Source organism: Rhinolophus sinicus, linkage group LG06, assembly GCF_036562045.2.
Source record: "Rhinolophus sinicus isolate RSC01 linkage group LG06, ASM3656204v1, whole genome shotgun sequence".
Taxonomy (NCBI): Eukaryota; Metazoa; Chordata; class Mammalia; order Chiroptera; family Rhinolophidae; genus Rhinolophus; species Rhinolophus sinicus.
In genome coordinates this window covers 7,831,457-7,855,587 of record NC_133756.1, presented here as the reverse complement: position 1 = coordinate 7,855,587, position 24,131 = coordinate 7,831,457, and the positions used below count along the sequence as shown (strand labels likewise).

Sequence of the window (24,131 nt, the reverse complement as noted above, 5' to 3'; positions counted from 1 at the left end):
CAGAGAACACAGAAGTTACAGCATTCGCACACGCGTGTGCACACGGGCACACCGGAGCTTCCTGTTGACGGTGTTCCATCACTGCCAGGCTCCCCGGCCCCCACCTGCTGCCCTCGCCTCCTCAGGCCTCAGGGTGGCCAGAGCCCACTGTCTGGCCTGCTCACCTCCACTCCCTCGCTGTTTCCTGGCCACGCGGGCTTCCCTCCCAGGCATGCTCCTTGCCTCTGAGCCTTTGCATGCGCTGTTCCCCAATTCCCCTTTCTGCTTTCCTGGCCTAACTGCATACCCTCAGGCCCCAGGGGATGTCACTTCCTCCAGGCAGGCCTCAACCCCAGCACACGGCCACAGAGAGCTGCTTTCCCTGGAGCCGTGTCATTGCTCTTCCCACAGGACTAGGCCCCAGAGGATGGGGCCGTGGTGATTTCTTCCTGCCCGACTCTGGTGCCAGGCTGGTGCCAGCACAGACCCATGGGCGAGAAGCCTGGGGTGGGTGGTGGTACATCCCGAGGGAGTGAATGAGTGACACAGGACTCTCCTGAGGAGCAGGGGTTCTGGGGGGCGGGCTGGGGCAGGCAGACTTCGGCCTGGACGGACAGCCTGCCTGGATGGCTCCTAGAGGCTTGCACAGGGCCCTGAGGGTGTCGGAGGTGAGGTCACCGGATGTGCGTGCGGGCACCTACCCGGTTGGCGGTGATGTTTTTCTTCAGGGCCAGCACGGCATCCATGCGTCTTCTCAGGTGCTCACGGGACTCCATCTCCTGCTGCCTGACCCGCTCCTGAACCCTGGGGAGACACCAGCTTGGGCTGCGGGTCCAGCAGTGACAGAGCCGGGAGGGGCCCTGGGTGCTGGTCACGTCTACCAGGGAGGTAACTAAACGTGGCGATGTGACAGGTGGTGGAAAGAGTGCTGTGGCTGAAGGGAGGTTTGGAAACAAGGCCTGAAACGCGGGTGTCGGGGCGAGAGGCTCCTGAAGAAACACAGGCGAGCAGCTCAAAACAGAAAACACAGACGTGGCCTCTCTGGATGATAAGGTGATGATTTAATAATAAAATGTGAGGATTTGGGAACACAGGCAGGTGACCTCCGGGGTGGGCCGGGCGGAGGGTCTGGAGAGGAAGTGCTACCTGCCCAGCGAGGCCTTTAGGAACTTCACGGCCATCCTGTGGCTCTTCCTGGCGTCTTCCACCAACTTCTGGTGCTGGAGCCTCTGCTCCTTCTGCAGACACGCAGACCTCCTGCAGTGACATGTGGTGGACAGAGCCGTGTGGGGTGTCTGCTCTCCAGCACGCCCCGTCCAAGAGAGAACAGGCACCCCAAGGAGCTGCGTGTGCACGTGCAGGGGCGGGGGTGGCGGGGGTAGAGGGACACGGGCAGAGCTGGCACCGCAGGCAGCATGGCAGTGAATGACTGGGGGGGCGGTTTCAGCTAGGGGGAAACAGGTTGGGTTGGGACCTGGGGAGCTCAGGGACCCGGACAACGTGGGTGAGGAGAGTGGGATGAGAACCTTGGGGGACTTGGATGGACGGAAACAGCAGCAAGGTCTGGCAAGGGGATGAAGGAGGCGGGGGCTGGAGCCCCTGGATGAAGATGGAGGCACAACGTAAGGATTATACACATGCAGAGCGAGAGGAGGAGGCGCCCCCCCTCAGTGGGGGAGTGCTGGGTCCCATGGCTTGTGACACACCGGGGGACGCCTGCCTGGCCCCACCCAGGAGCCTGGGAACAGAACTATGCTGGCGGCTGAGCCTCAGGGAGGACAGCAGCACAGGGACAGCCGGAGTGACGAAGTGGAAAGGGGTGTCCAGAGGAAAAGCCACGTGAGGCCACTGAGAGAGTGACTCCGGCCAGCGCCTGGGGGACAGGGCAGGGCTCCGGTGTTGGGACCACAGATAAGCTGGCTGTGGAGGAGGGTGCGAGGAGGGCCGAGCAAGTGGCGAAGCTAGGGGCCTGCAGGCCGGGCCACCCACCTGACCCTCAGCACCCGGTTCCTCTCCGCCTTCCCCCGTGTCTCCGTCTCTTTGCCAAGCTGCTCGGCCGCCCGCATCTGGAAGCACCTCTTGGCGGCCTCTGCCTGCGCGCGGGCAGACTCCCGGACACCCTCCAGCTGCCCGTCCTGGATCTCAATGTGCCACATGATGTTCCTTGCAAACGAGAGGTGCTTTTGTTTATATGGGAAACGGGCTGGGGATCAGGACGCCCCACGGAGCGTCCACCTCAGGGACCTGGGAAGGCCCGGGCACCGAGGCTGGACAAACCCTCTGGGCAGGTACTGCACACCTCTGACGGCTCAGCTCCCCCGCCGCTGAGCCCTCTGGGCCTACAGTGGCCGGAGACCGAGGCTCCCCCTTCACCCCCAGCACCATCCATCCCTGCTGCCATCGGACTGAGTCCAGCCCAGCCGGAACCTGGTTCTCCACTCCCCAAGTGCCCACAGGCCTGCCCCTGCCCCTGCCTCTGCCTGCCGGAGGGCTGCTGTGCCACTCTGAAATATGCTGGGGACACAGGTGGGAGATGCTACCTTTGACAGGGGCTTCCTGTTGCACTGGGATGGTGGGGTCATGGGACACAGAGGCAGGTGGCAGTGCTCGGTGCAGTGGGAGGGGCTGGGACCACCTGGGCAGAGGCCAGGTGCCTCGGCATGGATGGGCAGCAGGAAGTGAACGCATGGCTTCAATACAGACAGACAGACAGATGCACGTGTGTCCTCACTCTGCCCACTGCCGGGCCTGGGAGCAGCCACACCCTCATGGCGATGGGTCCACTCAGCACCCAGCTCGGGGCTCTACCATTCTTCACTGTCAGACACCAGGCTCCCTGAACAACATGGCCAGGAACATCTCGTGTGCCAGAGTGCTCAAAGCGAGACAGGCACACGTCAAGAGGACAAGGAACCAGCTTGGAAAAGGTCCCCTGGCCTGGAGCAGCACCATAAAGATTAGAACCCACTGAACGGAAGAGATGACGGAGCCTGTTAGACACAGCGAATGAAAGAGAAGCCGGAGTCTGCGCTGACAGATAAACACAGTGGACAAGGCAAAGCTGTCCTTGGCAGTAGAAAGTGAGAGGGGCGATGAAATCGAAGTCACCCTGTGTCACCGTTGTCATAATTGATTCAGGCGAGAAACACAATGGATGCAAAACCAGTGTATGAAAGGGGGTGAGGATGGGGTTCTCCAGAGTCAAAGCAGCTACCCACAAGTTACGTGTTAATTTCCAAAGGAAAAATGTAAGTCTGCATGAAGAAACCTGGCAGACACCATCTCCATCAGGGGATCAAATGCCCCCACCAGAAATGGGACCTAGCGTCATCGGGTACCTTGAGGTGAGGACGCCTGGGAAGGACATGGCATCACGAGGGGCAGTGGGGGTGTCCTCGTCAGCAGTCACAAGGAAACATCACACAGAGGGACCTTTCCTGGCCCATAATCTTCAAAAATGTCAAGGTCACGAGTGTCACAGAAGGACCGAAGGGTCTTCCCGATTGGAGACAGGACAACCCCAAATGGGACACTTTTGCTATAAAGGACGTCACTGGGATGACGGGGGCCAAGGGGAAACAAGGTTCTTTGTGCTATTTTTGCAACTCTTCTGTAAGTTTGACTGTTTCAAAATTTTTTTTTTAATTTTTAAGTAGATGGATCATCACAGCAACCTGACAGGGGTGGGGTCCCAGGGGTTTTGAACCTCGAGTAAAGGCTACTGCCCAGCTCAGGAGCTGGTTGGTGGGCCTGGCCTCGCGGCCGGCTGTCCTCACCAGGACCATGGAACGACCAGCCGTTCTGCCTTGCTCCGGACCTGCCATCCTTGTTCCCTCCCTGCTCCCCACTAGTCCACGGAGGGCGTGTTGTAACAGCCCAGAGGCTAATTCTGGGCCTGATGGGTGGGTCTGTGGGGAGTGCGGTTCTCACAGCACAGGGCGGCCTGTGGACCACTGGCTGGCACGCGGCCCATGGGCTGGCACGCCCAGTGACCATTCCTGGCCCTTCCCGTGCTTTCTTGCATGGCAGGGCTGGAAAGCTCCAAGCATGGTTCCCAGCACACGGGGTGAGGCTACGACTCAGGACCCCCAGATCCCCAGAAGCTCCCTGATCCTCGTCTCCTGACCCTCTTGAGGACATCGGCCCCTGTGTTTGGGGAATGAGTCCTGGCACCAGCCCAGTGGATTCTCTAGTTCTGTATACCCCTCACTGAAGCCCTTTTCTACTGAAACTAACTAGAGACAATTCTGATGAAAGCCCTGCTGCTAAACCATGGCAGGAAACAGGAAAAGGGGAAAGAAGCTGATTTCATAGTTTTAAGAAACCGAGTAAACATGGAGAAACTGAAAACATCAAAAAGCACTTTATCTTTCAACTATTTCACTTAACAAGTTAACCCCCTTTTAACTGTTAGGCAGCTTGAAAGTCAAGGTTTGACTCTGCATCTTCAAACCAGGCATTAACCTCCAAGTCACTTAGGACGAGCAGCCCACAGATGGACAGGAAGCTGACGACCCAGCACGCCTGCTGGCAGGGAACTTACTCGCTCTCCTTCAGTGTGGCCAAGATTTTCGACTGTAGGTCTCTCTCGTTTTCCAGCTCCGTGCACAGGCGTCTGGACACCGCCTGGAGGCGGCCCACAGCAGCACTGGAGTGCCACGACAACAGGGGAAAGAGAGAGAGGAAATGCATGTTAGAGCCTCTGCCACCTGGGAGCAAGTCCCTCCTGGCCTGCTCCCTCCAATCCAGAGGGCCCCCAGACCTCCCCACTGAGGCTCAACGATGCCTTCCCCCGGCCTTTTCATTTCAAGGAGGAAACTGGTGGCCACTGGCTACTGGGAAGACAGGCAGTGTGGTGTCAAAGAACGTGCCCACTCACAGGCAGGCGTCTCCTCAGAGGGGGCTGACCCCCAGACTCAGCTTCCACTAGAGACCTCCCACCCCCAGCCACGCAGCTTCTGCAGGCCTCTCATTCCTTTCCAAGGATGGGGAGCCAGTTCCCAGGGTGGCCAGCCCCTTGGAGCAGCAGACCCACTGGGGGTTGGGCCAGGAAGGACCCAGCACATTTGCTGAATAACTAGAAGCAGCTGGGTGGCCAAAAGGCCACCAAGAGACCCGTGATCCTCTCACTGCGTTTCCCTCGTCCCTCCCCAGCAGATGCACAGACCCTGAGCCCAGCTATGTTCTGAGACACAACCATTTCGTGGGGATGCTGAGATGAGCCACGCAGGTACGGGTCGGGGAGGGGACGGTCCCAAGACCCACTCTCAGGGCAGGAGAGGTGGGGCCCAGAGTGACACTTCTCTGAGGCCCTGGTTGTGTGGAATTGTGGCTCTGTAGGCACAGCTGGGCAAACCAGTCCTCACATCTCCCCTAACCTCCCCCCACCTGTCCCCAGGGCACCTGTCCCTTCCCCTGGGTGGCTCCTGGGGTTTCAAAGGTTCCCACTGACCAGAATGCTCTTTCCTAGTCACTGCATGGCAGCTTGTTTTTGTCACTCAGGTCCAGCCTGGAAGTCACCTCCTCAGGGAGCCCTCCCCTGGCCCCAAGGCCACTGACTTCTGTCCTTGCGACCACCTCACTCTTGGTGTCCATTCTGGGTTGTGTCCGTTTCGCACATTGGGAGGCCTGTCTGCTTCCGGTGGACGCCTGCCCGTCCACCCACACACAGTCGCCCCGCACAGTAACCTACGAAGCCTGCGACCACAGCGGACAACTTACGTGTGGTTGGCCTCTCTCTCTGCTGCCACCTCGGCCGCCACGCTCTCCTGCTGCTTGGTGATGAGGCCCATCCGCTCGCGGCAAGCTCGCAGCTCTGCTCTGGGAGTGGAAGCCAGAGTCAGGTAAGCTGTTTGGGAGGACCTGCCTGTGGCCTCCCTCTCCCCTCGCCCCAGTGACCCCGCCCCCAGCCGCGGGGGCGTGGCCTGGGTGGGGCGGGGCCAGGCCGGGACCCCAGCTTGTCATCTTTTCCGGGGGGTTCTCTGACACAGTCGAGGCCCCGTGCAGGGTCTTGGCAGTCTGCTTTCTGAAAACCCTGCCAGGGGCCCCTGTGTGACCTGCGGGAGTGAAAGTGAACAGGCTCAGGTGGTGAAGGGTATCCCGTGAGGCCTGGGGGTCACAGAGGGCACAGGCCAGCCCCCATCAGTGCCCTGGACCACAGACCCAGAGGACAGCCAAACTAATATGGGATATGGGACCTGTGCTGAATCCTGCTCAAAATGTTACTCTGCCATGTGCGTGTCACCTCCATTGAAACAACAGAACAAAACTGAGAGCACTGGCCCTAAAATACACGGGGAGCAGGGAGGGGGCCTGCTGCAGGGCGACATTAGGGGATGCTGATGGCTCCCGGGTGAGGTGCTGGTGCCGAGGTCACACAGAAGATGTCTGTTAGGAGACACTGAAGCTTTCAAGAGCCAAGTAGCATGATGTCTGCTCTCTGCTTCCAAGTAACTCGGCAAACAAATCATAGGACACACACACACACACACACACATGCACACACCCAGGGACACAAGTGACAGCAGACAGAGCTTCACAGTGACTTAGGCTGCTGGATGGGCCACAGCTGTGCGGTTTCACCTCTCCATGCTTGAAATGTTTCATCACAGATGTTTGGGAAGCACTGTTGATGGGGCCGGGGTGGAGCCTGGGGCACCAGGGAGGCTGAGCCCAGCAGGGGTTGGGGGTGTGCAGGCCTCCCTCCGTTGGATCAGCCTGGCCCCGGCCTGAAGGACAGCAGACCCAGGACCTGGACAGCCTGTGAGCTCGGCAGGCTGCTCCAGGGCCCCTGCCTCTCCGCTGCCACTCACCTGGTTTTCTGAATGAAGAGAACTTTCTCTTCGCGCAGCTTATCCAGGCAGATCACCTCCTTCGGGAGGTATGCAGCCTGACCCCTGCAGTGCACGGCTGTCTTCTTCCTTTTCTCAGCAGCAGCGGTCTGCTCTTTCTCTGGACTTAAGGCAGAAAGGACAGCGGCTGCCAGCGTGCGGCCAGCACGTTGTCTCTAAGCAGTGCCACCTTCCCGCAAGGACCCGAGGCTGGGGAGGGAAGCAAGCTGCCCACGAGGTTAATTACCAGCAGCCCCGCGGGTCAGCAGCGCTCTCTGCTTCCAGACAAAGAGCTTCAACCTCAAACTCTGGGTCCTCTAGTTCACCTTTTTCTAGAAATTGAGGCGAGAGTTAAAAAGACAAAAAGCAGATCTAGACAGTCAGGAGTGAAGTTCTAAGATATTCTTGACAAACTCATACTTGGGCAACCATGCTGATGGAATCTCAGAGAAATGAGTCTCAAAGCATGGTCCGAGGAACCCTGGGGGGTTCCCTAAAACTTTTTCAGGGCGTCTGCAGAGTCAAAACCATTTTCAAAATAATACTAGAATATAATTTGTCTTTTTCATTCTTGTTTCACAATTGGACAGTGGAGTCTTCCAGAGGCCACATGCCATGTGATATCACAGCAGGCTAATGTGGACACAGACATGAGAAGCCAGCTGTCTTCTGCTACACCAGACCCTCTTGTTACATATGACAAAGGCCCATTACTGTTATTTTAAGTTAATAAATATAAATTTTCAGCTTTAACTTTCAATACAGTAAATATGGAAAGTTAGAACCAACACAAACCAAAGCTCTTCGGGTCTTCAATAATTTTTAAGCATGTAAAGGGGGGGGGTCTCGCACAACTACGGTCTGAGAATTACTGTCTTAGGGACTCACTGCAGACATCTGGCAAAACACGGCAAATGGAACGACTGGGTTTATCTCCACTCCTTCATTAAGTCAACATAAAAATGGCAGAAGGGGAATTCTAAAATCCCACATCAATCCACAATCACCAGGAGAACAGGAGAGGGAAGACACTGGGTGAGAGAGGCAACAGTTTTACAAGATGGAAGCCCATGGACACATGGTGACGTGTCCAGCGCAGCACAGTGCCGGACATGGGGGCTGGGGGTAGGCAGGATGGTGGACCAAGGGAACTAGTTTCCGGATTGCATTGTCCTGCCCAGTATCTAGCAGTAACCCAAAAAAGGCACATCTTAGAAAGATTTCAGATCATCACAGATTACAAAAAAAAAAGAAAGAAAAGAAATCTAAAAGCTCCTGGGGACGGGGGAAATAGGTCACACTCAAAGGATTGGGATAAAAATGGCATGAATGAGATTCCTCAATAGAGATGCTAAAAACTAAAAAAACTGTCATCTGCCACTTTCAAAATTCTCAACCACACTTTATCTTTCTTTCCATTAAAGACAGAATAATATAAGCTCCCTATTTGAGAAAAAGTGAGTTTAAAGGATATCGTCTCTCTGTAGGAAGAGAATTAAAGGGAACGTGAAGTACATCCTTTGTCTTGCTTGCTTCTGAGATGTGTGTTATTTGTGAAAAAACCTTTATTACCATCATCCACAAGCAGGACGTTGCCCGAAAGCTCCTCCTCAGGGAACAGACTATCACTTTCTTCCATCTTGTGAGGCAGGAAGTAACTATAAAAAAATTATTACAAAATATAGATGAGCAAGATCATAGAATTTAAAAAAATAACCTAGAAATTAGATTTCATAAGAATTAATCATTTCTCTTGTAAAAAGACATTAAGAAAATGAATAGATAAGCTATAAACAAGAAAACAATATTCACAGCACATATACGAGGTCAGACAATTAAGTTCATGAACTCATCCTAGAAAAAGTGCTCCATATTTCATTGCTGAATATCACTACGGTCACCTTTGAAGTACTCCCCTGGGGAAGCTATGCACTGACGCCAGCACCTAGTCCACCCCTCAAAGCAATTTTGGAACTCTTTCTGGAATGGCCATCAGAGGTGTTGTCATATTACCCTTGATGTCATGAATGTCATCAAAATGTCTTCCTTCCCCTCCCACCCCCTCTTTCTCCTGCCTTCTCCCTCCCCCCTCACTCCGGTTCAAGCGGTTGTTTCTCAGTCTAGTTGTATAGGACCCAGCTCCCTGGCCCATGCTGGTATTATGAGACTTGTGTTCCCCCAGCTGAAGCAGTCGGTCACCGGTCGTTGGTCGGCCGCTCACAGCAGCTCACAGCAGCTCTCGCTCGCGCTCAAGCTGGCCACCAGCCACTCATGGGAGCACACGGTAGCCCACAGCCCGCAGCAGTTCATGCCAACCTTTGGCTGCTCACCGCAGCCCAGCTCCAGGGAGAGCTGTTGTTCACAATCTTAGCTGTAGAGGGCGCAGCTCACTGGTCCATGTGGGAATCCAATCCCTGACCTCAGTGTTAGGAGCATGGCGCCCCAACCTCTCAGACTGGCCCCAAAATATCTTCCTTTCAATATTTCCTTTATCTTTGGGTAAAGAAAGAAGTCACTGGGGGCCAGATCAGGTGAGTAGGGAGGGTGTTCCAATACAGTTATTTGTTTACTGACTAAAAACTCCCTCATAGACAGTGCCCTGTGAGCTGGTGCATTGTCGTGATGCAAGAGCCATGAATTGCTCACAAAAAGTTCAGGTCGTCTAACTTTTTCATGCAGCCTTTTCAGCACTTCCAAATAGTAAACTTTGTTAACTGTTTGTCCAGTTGGTACAAATTCATAATGAATAATCCCTCTGATATCAGAAAAGGGTAGCAACATTGTTGCAACAAGTTCGTGAACTTAATTGTCTGACCCAGTATATCTGACAAGGGGCTTGTATCCAGAATATGTAAAGAGCTCCTAAATACCAACCAGGTCAAGTCCAAATCCCAGTTTAAAAGGGCAAACATTTCAGAACAGACACTAGGAAAGAAGATACACCAATGGGCTGTAAGCTTGTGAAGCGCAGTATCATTGGTCCTCAGGGAAATGCACGTTAAAACCATGGTGAGAGTCCAGCACACGTTTATCAAAAATCCTCTCACACTGGGGGCTGGCCCGGTGGCTCCGGTGTTTGGAGCCTCAAGCTCCTAATGCCGAGGTCGCCGGTTCGATTCCCACATGTGCCAGTGAGCTGCGCCCTCTACAGCTAAGATTGTGAACAACGGCTCTCCCTGGAGCTGGGCTGCCAAGAGCAGCTGGAGGTTGGCTGAGCTGCCGCGGACCGCTATGAGCCGGCGACCGGCAACTGACTGCCTGAGCCAGGGGGTGCGCAAGGCTCATAATACCAGCATGGGCCAGGGAGTGGGTCCTACACAGCTAGACTGAGAAACAACGGCTTGAACCGGAGGGGGGGGAGGAGGCGGAAGAAGGGGGGAAAATCCTCTCACACCAAATGTTGGCAAGGCGGTAGGACGACTGGCACACGCACACATTGCTGGTGGGTGTGTGACACGGCATTGTGGAACCCTGGCGGGCAGCTTCTTAAGAACATACATGAACCATGTGACCCAGTAGCCCCACTGCACAGTATTTACCCAAGAGAAACAAAAGTATATTCACAAAGGTGCCTATACAGGAGTGTTTACAGCAACTCGACTTGTAATAGCCCCAAACTGGAAACACCCCAAGTGTCCACCAGTATGAGAACGGATAACCCAATTAGGGTCCATTCCTGCAACACAATAACAGTCAAAAAGAACAAGGTCTGATATGCACAACAACACGTATGAATCTCAGAAACATTATGCTAAGTGAGGGAAGTCAGACCCCAAGAATATGTGTGAAACCCAAACTCAGGCCAAACGAAACAAAACCACACGGCAGAAATGAGGTAGTGGATTCAGGGTTATTGGCAAGGAAGGGGGTGGGACCGAGGGAGCCTGTGGGTGGAGATGGCTGCTCCTCTGTTTTGGGGGGTGGCTGCACAGGTGTGTGCGAGTGTCAAACTCATCTCAGGGCACACTGAAGACATATGCCTGTGACAGCCCATTAATGTCATGTCGACAGCACACACACGCAGTCACAGCTCGAAACAATTCTTCAGGAATTCCAGAACATTCCTTACTCCATGGTTATCGTTTTGGGAATGTTGGGAGCTGGCATGTGTGGGACTAGGTATGGAGTAGTGACACCCAACGTCAATGTTATTATGTATGACACGCTAACAGCGACGAGACACTGGTTGTCACTGCTGAAGTTAGTAATTGCATCAGAATAATTAGCTGAAAAATATTTTCAAAGCCTAATAATGCTTCCTGGATGAAATCATTAATAAATCAATGCCAGTAATTAATTTTTTAAAAACGCTACAGAGAAACAATTGTGTGCTAAAGTTCTGAGCGACAGAATTTTCAGGAATCTTGTAAGATACCAACAACACTGCTTCTACTTGAAAAAATCTATCACCCTCCTAGTGTGTGAATGGCAGGGCATTCAGAGGTTTTACCGAATTCCCTGTGCTCCTCACAACACGGTTTCATCGATGACCAAACATGTAACAATCCGATAAAAGGTGGCATATTACACAGACACAGTTCTGTTTGAAATAATCATGTTAGACCACATCCACCTTGAACTCCAGTTAAGGACGGCAGCTCTGGACCGGTAGCCCCGATTCCTCTTATGTCCTCACTAAAATAACAGTGGGGGATTCAGTGATTTGAACACGTGACTGTACAAGGACAGGCAAATGGGAGAAGGAATAGTTTAAACAGAAGGGCACCTGGGAAGTAGAAGGGTGGGAGATAACTGGCCCTGCAGGAGGGAGAACCTGAACCCCGAAACCCAGACACACCGCACACCCCGAGAAAGGCTAAGGGACATGGTGTCTGCAAAGTGGGGGAGAGGCAGCATTGAAACAGACTTGCTAAAACCTGCTGGAGAGAAGCAGTTGGAATGCCCATTCTTGGTAATGTGGCCAGAGCGCCCCACCCCCCCATCACACTGAAAACAACCAAAAATGCTGGCTAGAATTTTATTTGAATCATCTTAAGAACCTTAAAGAACTGACAACAATAAATGATCAGGTCGAGATCTACGTGAAGGCAAGAATGCAAGTAGATGAAATGACGCCCGAGCTAAAGGAAAGAAGCTCATCAAACCGGATTAGAACACCAGTAACAACAGCAGCAGCACCTAATTCTACTTAAAAAGTGACATCGAAAGGACAAGCTCCCAGAGGCACTGCATTTAAAAGTCAGACAAAGATGCGCTGTGTAGAAACTATAAGTCAGAAGCCGGTGGCGTTATGGGGAAGCAGAGAAGATGCTTTAGGGAAAAAACGTAACAGCAGTAAGTAAGGAGCCTCATGCCGTCACCAGATGCCCGGCTCACCAAGAAGGGACAACGATTTGATTAATAAATCCACGTGTATCCAATAACACAGCCACAAAATAAACACAGCAAAGATTGACAGAACAAGGAGAGAGTCAAAAGCACAAATTCGAGCGGAAAACTGTAACGTACCTCTCTCAGGCACTGATAACAAAACCAGATAAAATAAGTCATTAATGACACACATTTTAACATCATCATTAACAAACGGAACCGTACAGACACACGTAGAACACAAACGACGACTACAGAATCCTAAGTGTTCCCATAAAGCAGACACAGAGTATTTACAAAAACTATTCAAGGACTAAAGCCATACAAAGCTTGTTCTCTGACCAAAAGTAACTGGCCCGAATTAATAACAAACAGAGAATTGTAATGCACCTTACTTTTGGAAAATAAGACACATCTAAATAACCCATGAGTTGAAGAAAGAAAAGCACAGTAGGAATTACAAAATATCTGAACTGAGGGCGGCCGGTTAGCTCAGCTGGTTAGAGTGCGGTGCTAATAACACCAGAGTTGCCAGTTTGATCCCCACATGGGCCAGTGAGCTGCGCCCTCCTTAAAAAATAAATAAAATAAAATAAAATAAAATATGTGAACTGACTGTAATGAAAACATCATGTATCAGCCTGAGAGCTGCGAACACAGTCCCGAGTACATGTGTAACCCTAAACGCATAGATTAGGAAAGAAAAGACGCTAAAGACTAATGTGGGAAACACACAATTCAAGAAGTTACCACAGAACTGCAAAATAAACCCAAAGAAAGTAGAAGAAAACTTTTAAAAAGATTAGAAAAGAGTCCAACAAAAATAAGCATGTGGCAGAGATGCTCCTGAAAGCCAGAAGTCTGGGCTTTTAAATGATTTATGAAATTGACAAATCTCTAACAAAACTGATAAATAAAAAGAGAAGGAACAAATACTCCACATCAGAACAAAAGCGTCTATAACCACAGGTGCTACAGACGTTAAAAAATTAAAGATGTCTTGAACAACTTTATGCCAATAAAGTTGAAAATTTAGACAATGGACAAATTATTAGAAAAATATTACTAACCAAAATTGCTCCAAGGAAAAAAAAAAAAAGAAAACTTGAAAACCCCATAAGCATAACAGCACCTCAGTTGGCAGTCATTCGTACAGTCCCACAAAGAAAACTCCAGGCTCAGAGGCTTCCTTGTCAAGTTCTATGAAGCAGCTGAGATACAAAATGTCCCAATTCCACACATACTCTTCCAGGAAAGAGAGCCAGAGGTCCACTCCACTTCCTGGCTGATTTCACGGAGCTCACCTAACTTTTGTTTCCAAATCCTGACAATGGAAGTAGAGAAAGGAAAATTACAGCCCAGCCTCAGCCATCAGCACAGACACAAAGATCCAAAGTGAAGGATGACCAGCCTAAACCCAGAGTCATTAAAACAGGATAATTGTCATGACCAAGATGGGTTCGTGTAGCATCAGAACTCAATTTAATCCACTGCAGTAACAGACCAAAGGAGAGAATTATGTGATCAGCTCAGTAGATGTAGGAAAAAGTATTGATAACATTCAACAACCCACATATACTTGTAAAAACCTTAGCAAACTCGTGTTAGAAGTAGACTTCCTGAATATGATAAAGGATATGTGCCAAAAACAACCCACAGGGAACGTCACCCTGGATCACACACTCAAAGCGTTCCCTTGCAGAATGAGAACGGAACAAGGCTGCTCGCTAAACCCCTTCCACTCACTTACCAGTCACGAGGTCGCCCAACCAGAGCAAATGGACGTAAAAGAAAGAAACGGGGTCCAGCGTGGAGGGGAGACATCATTGTTTCCAGAGCATATGGTTGTACACGCAGAAAACCCAAAGGAATATACAGGTACATTATTAAAATTATTGAGGCAGTTTGGTAATGTTGCTAGATATGAACTTAATAATAAAAATCAACTACATTCCAACATACCAGAACAAATAATGAGAAAGTAATTACTTCAGGAACTCCAGAGTGTGTAAGAGTAAGTTCAACAAAAGATGTGGCGGACCCCTAAATGATGACACCCCATTGGCTGACAGTAAGGAGGCCTAAATAAAAATCAACGAAACAAGCCACCCAGTTTCTTCCACAAATGGATATGGTGGGGGAACAGAGAAGGGGGTGTCTTATAAAAATGGCCTGAAGAGACAAGCCAGCCACACGCAACGTGGGGACCTTTTTTGGGTCCTGATTCAAGCAAATGGCTGTAAGACATTTTTGAGACAATGTGGGGAAGTGAACACATAGCAGTATGAGATTTGACTAAGAAATGAATGTGAGTTTTGTTGGGGTTGGGAATGATTTTGTGTTTATGCTAAAAATGAGTCTTTATCTGTTAGTTGTATACAAAAGTATTCACAGGCAAAATATTGGACCTAGGATTTTCTTTTTAAAAAAACAACCAGAAACGGGGCAGCGGACCTAGGATTTTCTTTTTTAAAAAACAACCAGAAACAGGGCAGCCGGTTTGCTTAGTGGTTAGAGCGCAGTGCTCATAAAACCAAGGTCGCCGGTTTGATTCCCACATGGACCAGTGAGCTGCGCCCTCCACGACTAGATTGAAAACAATGACTTGACATGGAGCTGATGGGTCCTGGACAAACACACTGTTCCCCAATATTCCCCAATAAAAATTAAAAAAGAAAAATCAACCAGAAACTAAAAGTGAGGAGTAGCTGAAAGAGGAATGAAGGTGCTGGTACTGGGGAAGGGGTGGATGGGTACAGGTGAGTTCATATTATCAGGTTCCCTACTTTTGTGAGCTTGAAATTTTCCATGATCAATGATCTGAAAACGAGATAAAGCCAAAATAAAGGAATAAATTGGGAGGTATGCCTTCCAGTACTGGAGACCAGTGCTGTCAATCTGCCAGTTCTCCCCAAACTGCTCTCCAGATTCACTGAACCCCCACCAAACCCAACGGGAATGTGTGCGTGTGTGTGCAAGCAGTTGGCAAGGAAAGGACACCTCAACCAACATGCTAAGAAACTGGGCAGCCACCCAGAATCTGTCCCACGTGGACCAGACTCCCAACCAAAGAGCAAAGCTCTACTACAGGGAAGGGGGTGGGAGCTTCATGACCTCAGGGTCCTGAACAGGAGGGGTCATGACCTCAGGGTCACGAACAAGGCCCTGAAAACATGAGCCACAAAAGGGAAAGCTGGTAGAGTCATGTACATTTAAACTGAAAACTTTTGTTCAGATGCCAGTCTAAGGAGAGTTAAAGAAAAGGTACAGGCCCGATCGCGGGCTGCTCGCCAGGGGTGTCGCCTCAGAGACCTGTTCGGGCTGGGCTTGCAAAAAGGTCAACATGCCTTTGGCTAGAGATTTACTACATCCGTCCTTGGAAGAGGAAAAGAAAAAACATAAAAAGAAACGGCTAGTTCAAAGTCCAAATTCTTATTTTATGGATGTGAAATGTCCAGGTTACTACAAGATTACCATGGTTTTTAGCCACGTTAAGACAGTGGTTCTTTGTGTAGGTTGTTCAACAGTGTTGTGCCAGGCGACAGGAGGAAAGGCCAGACTCACAGAGGGGTGTTCATGCAGAAGAAAGCAACGCTAATGAGCCACACAACTTCCTGAATTTGTTATATCACAGAAAGCCTTACCAGTTCAGTCATTCTAGTTAATCTAACAAGATAATGTAATTACATTTAATTTTGTAAGTATACAACAGTGATCTCTCCTATTTCGGTGTCAGTTTTTCAACAAAGTTTTAATTATGGGGGAAAAAAAACAAGACAATGTACAAGTCGAAGACATAAACGCAACACATTATCCAAAAGGTTTACCACCAAGATCATGTAAGGAATACCCATGACTCAATAAAGACAGACAACCCCACAGCAAGTGGTAAGACTTCATCAGACACTTTACAACAAAGGACATTCAAATGGCAGTCACGTGTCCAGTGTACCCACCCGTCCTAATTCACGCCTGTTTCTTAGCATTAGTAGCAGTGCTCCCTTTAACTCTTAGAGTCCTGGTTCGGATAATAAACTATTTCTTGGTAATAAGCCAACAAAAGTGGTTCAAGCTCATTTGTAATCAGGGAAGTGCAAGTTAAAGCCACAATGAGCTGCCGTCACATAGTCAGACTTCCAAGACATGACAAGCCTCACAACATCAGGTATTAACACGGCGTGACACCGTGGAACGTTCATACACGTGTGGTGGGAGTGAGAACAGGGACAAATACTCTGTAGAGTTTGGCATTGTCTAGTACAGTTAAAATACACACGCACCCTCTGTATTAGTTTCCTATTGCTGCTATAACAAATGACCAGAAACACAACACAACATGTATTATCTTACAGTCCTGGAGGCCATAGTTCGGAAAGGAGTCTCATGGGGCTAAAATCCAGGGGTCGGCAGGGCTGCCTTCCTCTCTGGGGTCTTGAACGGAAAATCCATTTTCTCACCTTTTCCAGTTTCTGGACGTCACCCACATTGCTTGGCTCTAGCCTCACGTTACTCTCTGCAAAGCCAGCAATGTCAAGTAGTGTCTTTCTCATGCTGCCATCATTCCGGTTCTGTCTTCTTTCTGCCTTCCTCCCTCTTCCACTTATAGGGACCCTGGTGGCTGTGCTGGGCACACCTGGATAATCCTAGGTTACACCTTGCCGTGTAATCCAGTGCATTACAGGTTTCAAGGAGGAGGACATGACATCATTATTCCGCCAACAACAGCTCCCGACTCAGCACTTCCTCTCCTACGGTAGGTGTGTACCCCCCCAGACTCTCAGATGTTGCATTACTTTCCCAAGGCTGCCATCACAAAGCACCACAAACTGGGTGTCTTAGAACAACAGATGTGTTCTCTCACAGTTCTGAAGGTCAGACATCCGAAATCAAGGTGACGCCAGGCCCATGCTCCCTCACAGGGTGAAGGAAGGTCTGTTCCAGGCCTCTCTCCTAGGTTCTCGTATTTCCCTGGCTTGTGGCAGCCTAACTCCAGTCTTCATATGACACTCTCTATGTGCATGTCTGTGTCCAAATGTCTCCTTTTTATAGGGACACCTGTCATATTGGATTAGGGGCCACCCTACTCCAGTGTGATTTCATCTTAACTAATTACATCTCCAGTGACCCCATTTGTAAATGAGGTCGCATTTTGAGATACTGGGGGTTAGGACTTCAACACCAAATGTTTTTGAGGAGACATAACCCAACTCATAGCCTGTGTGTGTGGGCTGAGGCCAGAGCTGGATGTCACAGCCTGCGTGAGAGGAAGGCACCACACACGGCAGCCAGTGCAGGGCATCCAAGCCCAGGCGGGGTGGGGTGGGTGCCCACGGTCACAGCCACCCAGCCCAGGCCCAGGAGGGATGACATTGTCTCATAGGCTCAAAGTATCTCCCAACAAAATACTGATTAATTACAAAGGGAAACAGTAACTTCCTTCCCCGTGGAGACACCACCTTCACTAAGTGATCAAAGCAAACATCATCAGTAATGTGACAAATGAAATGAGCAGCAAGTGAGCACATGGCGTCACTTCTATGACTGTCCTCCAGAGATGCATAACAGGAATCCTATCATAAGGAAACCCAAATGGAGGGGCTTTCTACAAAGGTTGTAACTGGCCTATGACCTTCAAAGGTGTCAGGGTCCTGAGAGCCAAGGACAGCTGAGGAACATTCTGGACAGAAGGATACGAAGGCAAAATGAAGGCAGCTGAGTGCAACGTGTGGTCCCAGACTGTATCCTTTGGCTTTTGTGACTTTATGGGACAAACTGGCAAAGCATGCTTGACTGGCACTGAGGATCAGATATAGTGACATGTCCATGTCACTCCCCTGACTTTGATGGTCATTCTGTTGGAGAATGCCCTTGTGTAGGAAATACACTCTACAGTACCTGGGGTCACAGCACATTGGAAGTAGCTTATGCTCAAATGCTTCAGGAAAAGATGTGTGTGTGCGCGGGCTTGTGTGCTGAACTTGCAACTTTGATGCAAATTTCAGATTGTTTCAAAAATTTAAAAAAGAATGCATATAGTATCATTCCATTTATATAAAGTTGCAAAATAGGCAAAACTTAATTATATTGTTTAGGGCTGCATACATAGGTGTTAGAACTAAAGAAAAGCAAGGAAATTAGAAGCACCAACGCCAGTCTATGGTTGTGGGGTTTGGGTCTGTGTGTGGCAAGGGTGGTGTGGGTGACTTTTTGGGTGCTGACAAGGTTCTGCTTCATGACTGGGGCAGTGGCTACCGTGTTTGCTTCATCACCAGCCCTTGCATAGCACACATGAACTCACGCCACTTCTGTGTGCACCAGGGGCTACTAGGTCCTCTTTCGAACTGTGTAGCAGAGCAGGTCCATTCATTACACAGCTCAGTGTCTGGCTCAGAGCAGATGTTCAAGGAACATTTGCTCGATACGTAACCGTGAGCAGATAAAAGGAGTCATTGTTTTTAGAAAAGAAAGTAATAAAGGTCTATCTAGGTCCCCAAACAGGTATCCATTTAAAAACCAAATTGGGGTGACTTTGGAACTATGAATGAAACAGGGCCCGGTTGGGACCCCCACAGTAGAGGCCTTGCCACGTCCCCAGCCTCCTCTTTTCTTGACCTACCAATTAAGGACAGATCATCCCCTCGCGGTTTGAGCTTGGAATGTCCCCTGTCCCAGTTCCCTGTTTTAGAAAATTACCCTGAACTTTTAATTACTACCCCCATGCTTACTGATCACAATCTCTGTGGCCTAGCATTCCTTCCAGGTTACTGTCATCACTGCTCCTGGGTTGGGGACCACTGGAGCGTCACATTGCCAGAGGGGAGGCTCCATGTAGACCCCAGGAACCACCACGTAGCCTCTAGAGGAATGGCCAGATTTCCCCTTAAATATCCCAGGCTGGTCTGAGAATGTTAAGGCAGTTTTTGGAGGTGTTAATCCATTGCCTTCTCAGGCCACCGGTGCTCTGAGAATAAACGCTTATTCTGCGACCCAGCTCCTGTGTCGGTCTATTGGCTGAGTGGAGCAGGCAGCACCAGCACCGGACTCGTTTAGCCTCTGGTTTCATGAACAGTGCCCTTTCTTTCACCTGCCCAGACACTCAGTCTCACCAGCTGGCTCAGCCTTCAGTTTTGTGCTGTGACAACATCCAGCAAAGAGCCCTGCGCCCCCAGCTCTCCGAAACCAGCCCGGCGAGATCCGCATTAGCAGGTATTTCCCAGGCCGGACTTCCCCTGGTCAAGGTGCTGGTCGGTGCCTGGGGGCGCAAAGCCCGCGAACCCAACCTCAGGCTCCGGGACAAACGGACCCACCTGTCAGCGGACTGGCCTGGGGTCCGAGCGGCACGGGCTCCGGGCGGAGAACCCCTGGGCGGTGGCCCCTCCCGGCAGCTCCCGGCGGGCAGCGCTGGTGGCCCCGCACGGCGGCTCTCCCTGGCAGCGAGCGGCGTGGTTTGAGCGGGCAGCTCCATGGCAACGGGCGGCTCCTTCGCGGAGGCGGGTGTCGGGCGGGAGGCGGCGCCCCGCGCGCAGGCGCAGTGTGGCGGAGCGGGCGCCCGAGCGCCCGGAGCGCGGGAGGCCGGGGCGCGTTGCGCGGGGTTCGCGGCCAGGACCCAGGCCCCGGCGGAGGCCGAGGCCGAGGCCGAGAGGCGGAGGGTCTCGGTTGACCCGGCCACCAAGCTGTAGAGCAGGACCGTAGCGCTGCTCCGTGGGCTGGACACCGCGCCGGACCGCCTCCCTGGTTTGGCCCAAACCTGTTGAAGTTCAGCTCAGTTGCCAACTTACAAAGTAGGAGAGTTCACATAGAGTCGGGGTTGCCCACCTCTCTTTCTAACCTGGGACACGTGCACAATATGCCAAACTGCGCTGGGGCCGGACTGAGCTTCCCCACACCTTTTCCACTCCCCGCAGCCCTGCTTCTCTCATTAAGTGGCCTGCCTGGCACCAGGCGCCGTGGGGGCGGGGTGAGGACAGGTCCCTCTCACCAGCCCACTCAGTGCACGACCTGGGCACAGGAGTGAGTCAGGCGTGTCCCCTGCCCTTGCAGAGCCCGGTGCCCTGTAGCACCTCGCCTGCATGGGATTTGCAAGGCGGCTGGCTCCGGGGCCACTCGCTGGCTTTGACCAGTGGCTCCTGATGGCGCAGCGAGGCCTGGGAAATGCTTTCGTTTTATCCTGGGATGGTCATCCATCAGCGCCATTAAGCCTCGCAAAAAGCGCCTCGCCTGTGAGAACCGTGGGAGTTAGCCAGATAACACCGTATCACCGCTGCCCGCGGCTCCCGTTCGTGGTGCCCAGGTCTTTTCCCTTCTCAGGATTCTGGAGGTAAGGGCAGAACTTAGTCACCACATGAACCCAGGATAGTTTTTCTGGGACAAATTATACTTCTGTTCCTCCTCCCCACCCAAATTATGGGCTTCCTCCTTAGCAGTCTTACTTTTCTGGGCCTTTCCATATGAATGACTACAGCACTTTCTTCTAAGGAAGGGGAGCACAGCAGAAGACTGAAAACAGCCCAGTGTCCCCAGTAGAACTGGTAGAGGAAGGCATGGCAGCTACATAGTGGAGCACAGCTGTGGCAGGCAGGACTGTTCCTGCATTTGCCGTGGAGTTAGGGGATGAAAACCAAGATGCAGAGCGGCATGTGTGGTGTTTTATCCAAGAAGAGACAGGGGGTAATAAGAACATACACACATATTTTCTTACATGAAAAGGTAACAGAAAAATGCTTATCAACCAGCGACAGGAGGGCCAGGAGGACATTCTCTAAATGTACGTGTACATTTGGCTTGGCAACTGCGTAATTATAAAACCCAACGTAAGTCAAAATAGAAAAAACAGTTCCTAAAAATTGGAAACAAAATGAAACAAATGAGCCTAACTGTATGTCAGGTTGGTGGCTTAACCATACAGAAAAGGATAATTTCAAGGGACTTTAAAACTCAACAATTTGACTATATATACCTAGTAAACTATATCCTAAGGACAAAAACAGCTGCAAAGAAATCTTAAATTTGCAGTAATCCTGGTCTTGTTAATGCTATTGATACTGCTATTCTAGAATCATTATATAAAACAAGATAAAGCAAATGAGTAGTATGGTAATATTAGTAATCAAAATGTTCAGCTTGAGAGAAGAGATACAAATATAAAGTAATAAGTGAAAAACTTGTAATCCTGGGTTTGCCTGGAAAACATTAGTATGAATTAATATGATTTTTTTTCTTTTAAAATGCATTTCTTAGCTCCATCCACTGCAAAGGTCCAGAACTGCCCAATATGGTAGGCCACTTGACACGTGTGGCTATTTAAATTATTTACAATTAAATATCTGAACAGATAGTTGTACACCAGTGTTCACAGCAGCATTGTGCACAATGGCCAAAAGGTGGAAACAACTCAAATGTCCATCAATGGCGATGGACAAACCAGATGTGATATATACACACAGGGGAATATTACTCAGCCTTAAAAAGGAGTGAAATTCTGACACGTGCTACAATGTAAACTTTGAAGACTATGCTAAGTGAAATAAGCCAGTGGTAAAAGAATGAAGATTGTTTGATTTCACTCATGAGAGGTACATAGAGTAGTCACATCTATAGAGACAGAAAGTGGAATGCTGGTTGCCAGGAACTGGGGGTGGGGTGGTGAAATGGGGAGTTAGTGTTTAGCGGGGACAGAGTTCCAGTTTGGAAAAATGGAAAGTTCTGGAGATGGTGGTGGTGACGGCACTGTGAGTGTGCGTAATGCCCCTGAACTGTGCACTTAAAAATGGTTAAAATGATCAATTTGATGTGTGTATTACCACAGTCAAAATTTTTCATGAGCTAAAATTTAAAATGTGGCATTGGCCACAAGTTCAGTAGCCTGTGCGGCTGGCTGGTGGCTGCCGTATTGGAGCGTGCCGACATAATAGTGCCCATCCTCCTCTGCAAATGACAGCCACCAGTAGCCAGGAGCGCTCGTCACACCCAGATTGTTGTCCCTACTTGTCATTTCCCACGGCAAGAAAGCATACGTAGCTTCTTGGGAAAATAATTTCAGACCTGAGGCAGAAAGCGCACAAGATGGTCCTGGAGCGTCTTACCCACAGAAAGCAAGGGCACTGTCAAAAGTCGTAGCAGGACATCAAAGTGCTCATTAGCCAACTGGGAGGGGCTCCTACCGGCCAAAGTAAGGACAACCCAAATATCGAAACAAAAAGAAACTACGATGGCTTGAAGCACATCAAGTCTGTGAACGTCCGTGAGTTCATGCTTAAAATGGGACCCTCATTGGTCACTTTGGAAGGGTGCTTGGATGCTGTTACTATTCGGGAAACTGGGGTAGCAGCCATGCGAGGCACTTCTCCCATCTCCTTCCTGAAAAGATTTGCGTTGAGCTGGGAGGAGGGCAATTGTTTGAGGGAGCCCGCTCTCTTTCTGGGCAGACCATGGCCAATGACGGACACCGCAGGGCCACTAGGGCCTGTCCATCGCCACCATCACAGGTCTCTGACGGGCCACCTCTGCCCCAGAGTCCCTCCATGCCCTCCACTGGGTTGGCCAAAATATGGTCAGGTCTGCATGAGGGTCGGGCTGTCCCTGCCCAGTCCTGCTTCGTCCCACTTGCAGTCACTGCTGTCAGACCAGTGTCAGGTCAGAAGGCTTCAGCCCAGTGCTTCTTCCTCCCCCTTGGTCGTTCGCAGGCTCCAGCCCCCAGTGAATCATTTGCATTCCGAATCCCATCGTGTGGTCTGTTTACTGGCATACTCAGCCTGACCCAGCTGGCACCGGGAACGGTCTGACAAAGCAGATGGTCAGGTGGGATTTGTAACTGGGTCACTCACTGCCCCGCTGGCCACAAGGAGCCCATCCTGGGCGGTACAGTAAGTCCTCATGTAGCGTTGTTTGTGGGATCTGTGACTTTAAACCAAACGATGCACAGTAACGAAGCCAATGTTACCACCGTGGGCTGATTGATATAAACAGGAGTTAAGTCCCTTTGGCATCTCATCAATGTAACAGAATGACGCTGAGCGGAGTGATGTTATCTGAGGACCTGCTGTGTGTGGAAGCCCAGAACAGGCGGCAGCAGCTGGTAAAACTTTCACCAACAATGGGAGAATGGAGGCTGGCACCACGGTTGAGAAGGAGGTGTGTTTGGGGACGTGAAGGAGACGCTTGAGCTCAGTTAGCAGAGTGACGGTTGAGCTGCGCTGACACCCGCAAGGGAGCCTGGGATGCTGGAGACAGTTAATAAGAAACTGAAGCTGGGAGTGAGGGCCAGTGCTTCCAGGTGGTTTGTAAAGAGGCCCTTACCTTTTTCCGTGAGAGAAAAGGAAAAGCTGGAACCTGGTTGCGAGCTGACTAGCTGGACGTGTTGAGCTTTAGAGATGATTGAATCTCAGTTGAGTAGATGGGCTGTGCCAAGGTCAGGGTCCTGGTTGGGAAAACCTTGACACTTGGGATGGGGGTATCTGGGTGGACACCTCTGAACGTTTTGGCTCCCCACACTCTTCTGAAGGTTCAGAGCCTGCTGAGGTGACCCACCCTCCCCAGGAAGAGCTAGCACCCCCTTCCGTGGTCTCCAAACAAAGCAATAGACTCCCTTCCAGCATCTGCCTCCAGCCTGGCTCCTGGATGCCAGGGTTGTAGTTGGGCATAAGTTGCAGGGTCACCTGGTCAGATACATGAGCCCAAGTTATTGAACACGAGGGAATTAAGGACATGAGACCTGAGAGATGGGAACAGATGAGGGAAGCCCTCGGACTGTCCCAGCTGATTATCTGGACAAAGCTTCCAGGCCCCTTGTGGGGGAGGGGACCCAGCGGGAGGACAGGCTAGAGATGGGTTTCACCAAGATGAAAAACTTTCACTCTGCAACAGATACTGTTAGGAAAATGAATAAGTAAGACCCAGACTGGGAGAAAACTTTTGCAAACATATCCAACAAAGGACTTACACCTACAATATATAAAGAACTCTCACAACTCAATACTAGGAAGACCAACAGTG

The 24,131-nt window shown here is 50.6% G+C and overlaps 1 protein-coding gene and 1 pseudogene across 6 annotated transcripts in view; one reads left to right on the top strand and one right to left on the bottom strand.

The window, feature by feature from the left end:
* CFAP74 (cilia and flagella associated protein 74) overlaps nt 1-20,040 on the bottom strand; it is a 57,683-nt gene extending 37,643 nt beyond the window's left edge. For 3 of the 6 annotated variants that reach the window (XM_074334262.1, XM_074334264.1, XM_074334263.1), the window contains exons 1-9: nt 19,448-20,039; nt 8,382-8,467; nt 7,057-7,141; nt 6,792-6,935; nt 5,701-5,799; nt 4,523-4,627; nt 1,969-2,142; nt 1,126-1,236; nt 681-783 (exon numbers count right to left, since the gene is read on the bottom strand). In XM_074334262.1, coding sequence (XP_074190363.1) covers nt 681-783; nt 1,126-1,236; nt 1,969-2,142; nt 4,523-4,627; nt 5,701-5,799; nt 6,792-6,935; nt 7,057-7,141; nt 8,382-8,467; nt 19,448-19,605 — 1,065 coding nt within the window. In that variant the 5' untranslated portion in view covers nt 19,606-20,039. Of the gene's footprint in view, nt 1-680; nt 784-1,125; nt 1,237-1,968; nt 2,143-4,522; nt 4,628-5,700; nt 5,800-6,791; nt 6,936-7,056; nt 7,142-8,381; nt 8,468-19,447 lie in introns of all 6 variants that reach the window. The other 3 variants (XM_074334265.1, XM_019712107.2, XM_019712108.2) reach the window with 3 other exon arrangements.
* LOC109434776 (small ribosomal subunit protein eS27-like) lies at nt 15,417-15,905 on the top strand (annotated as a pseudogene).
* Nucleotides 20,041-24,131: the final 4,091 nt, after the last annotated feature.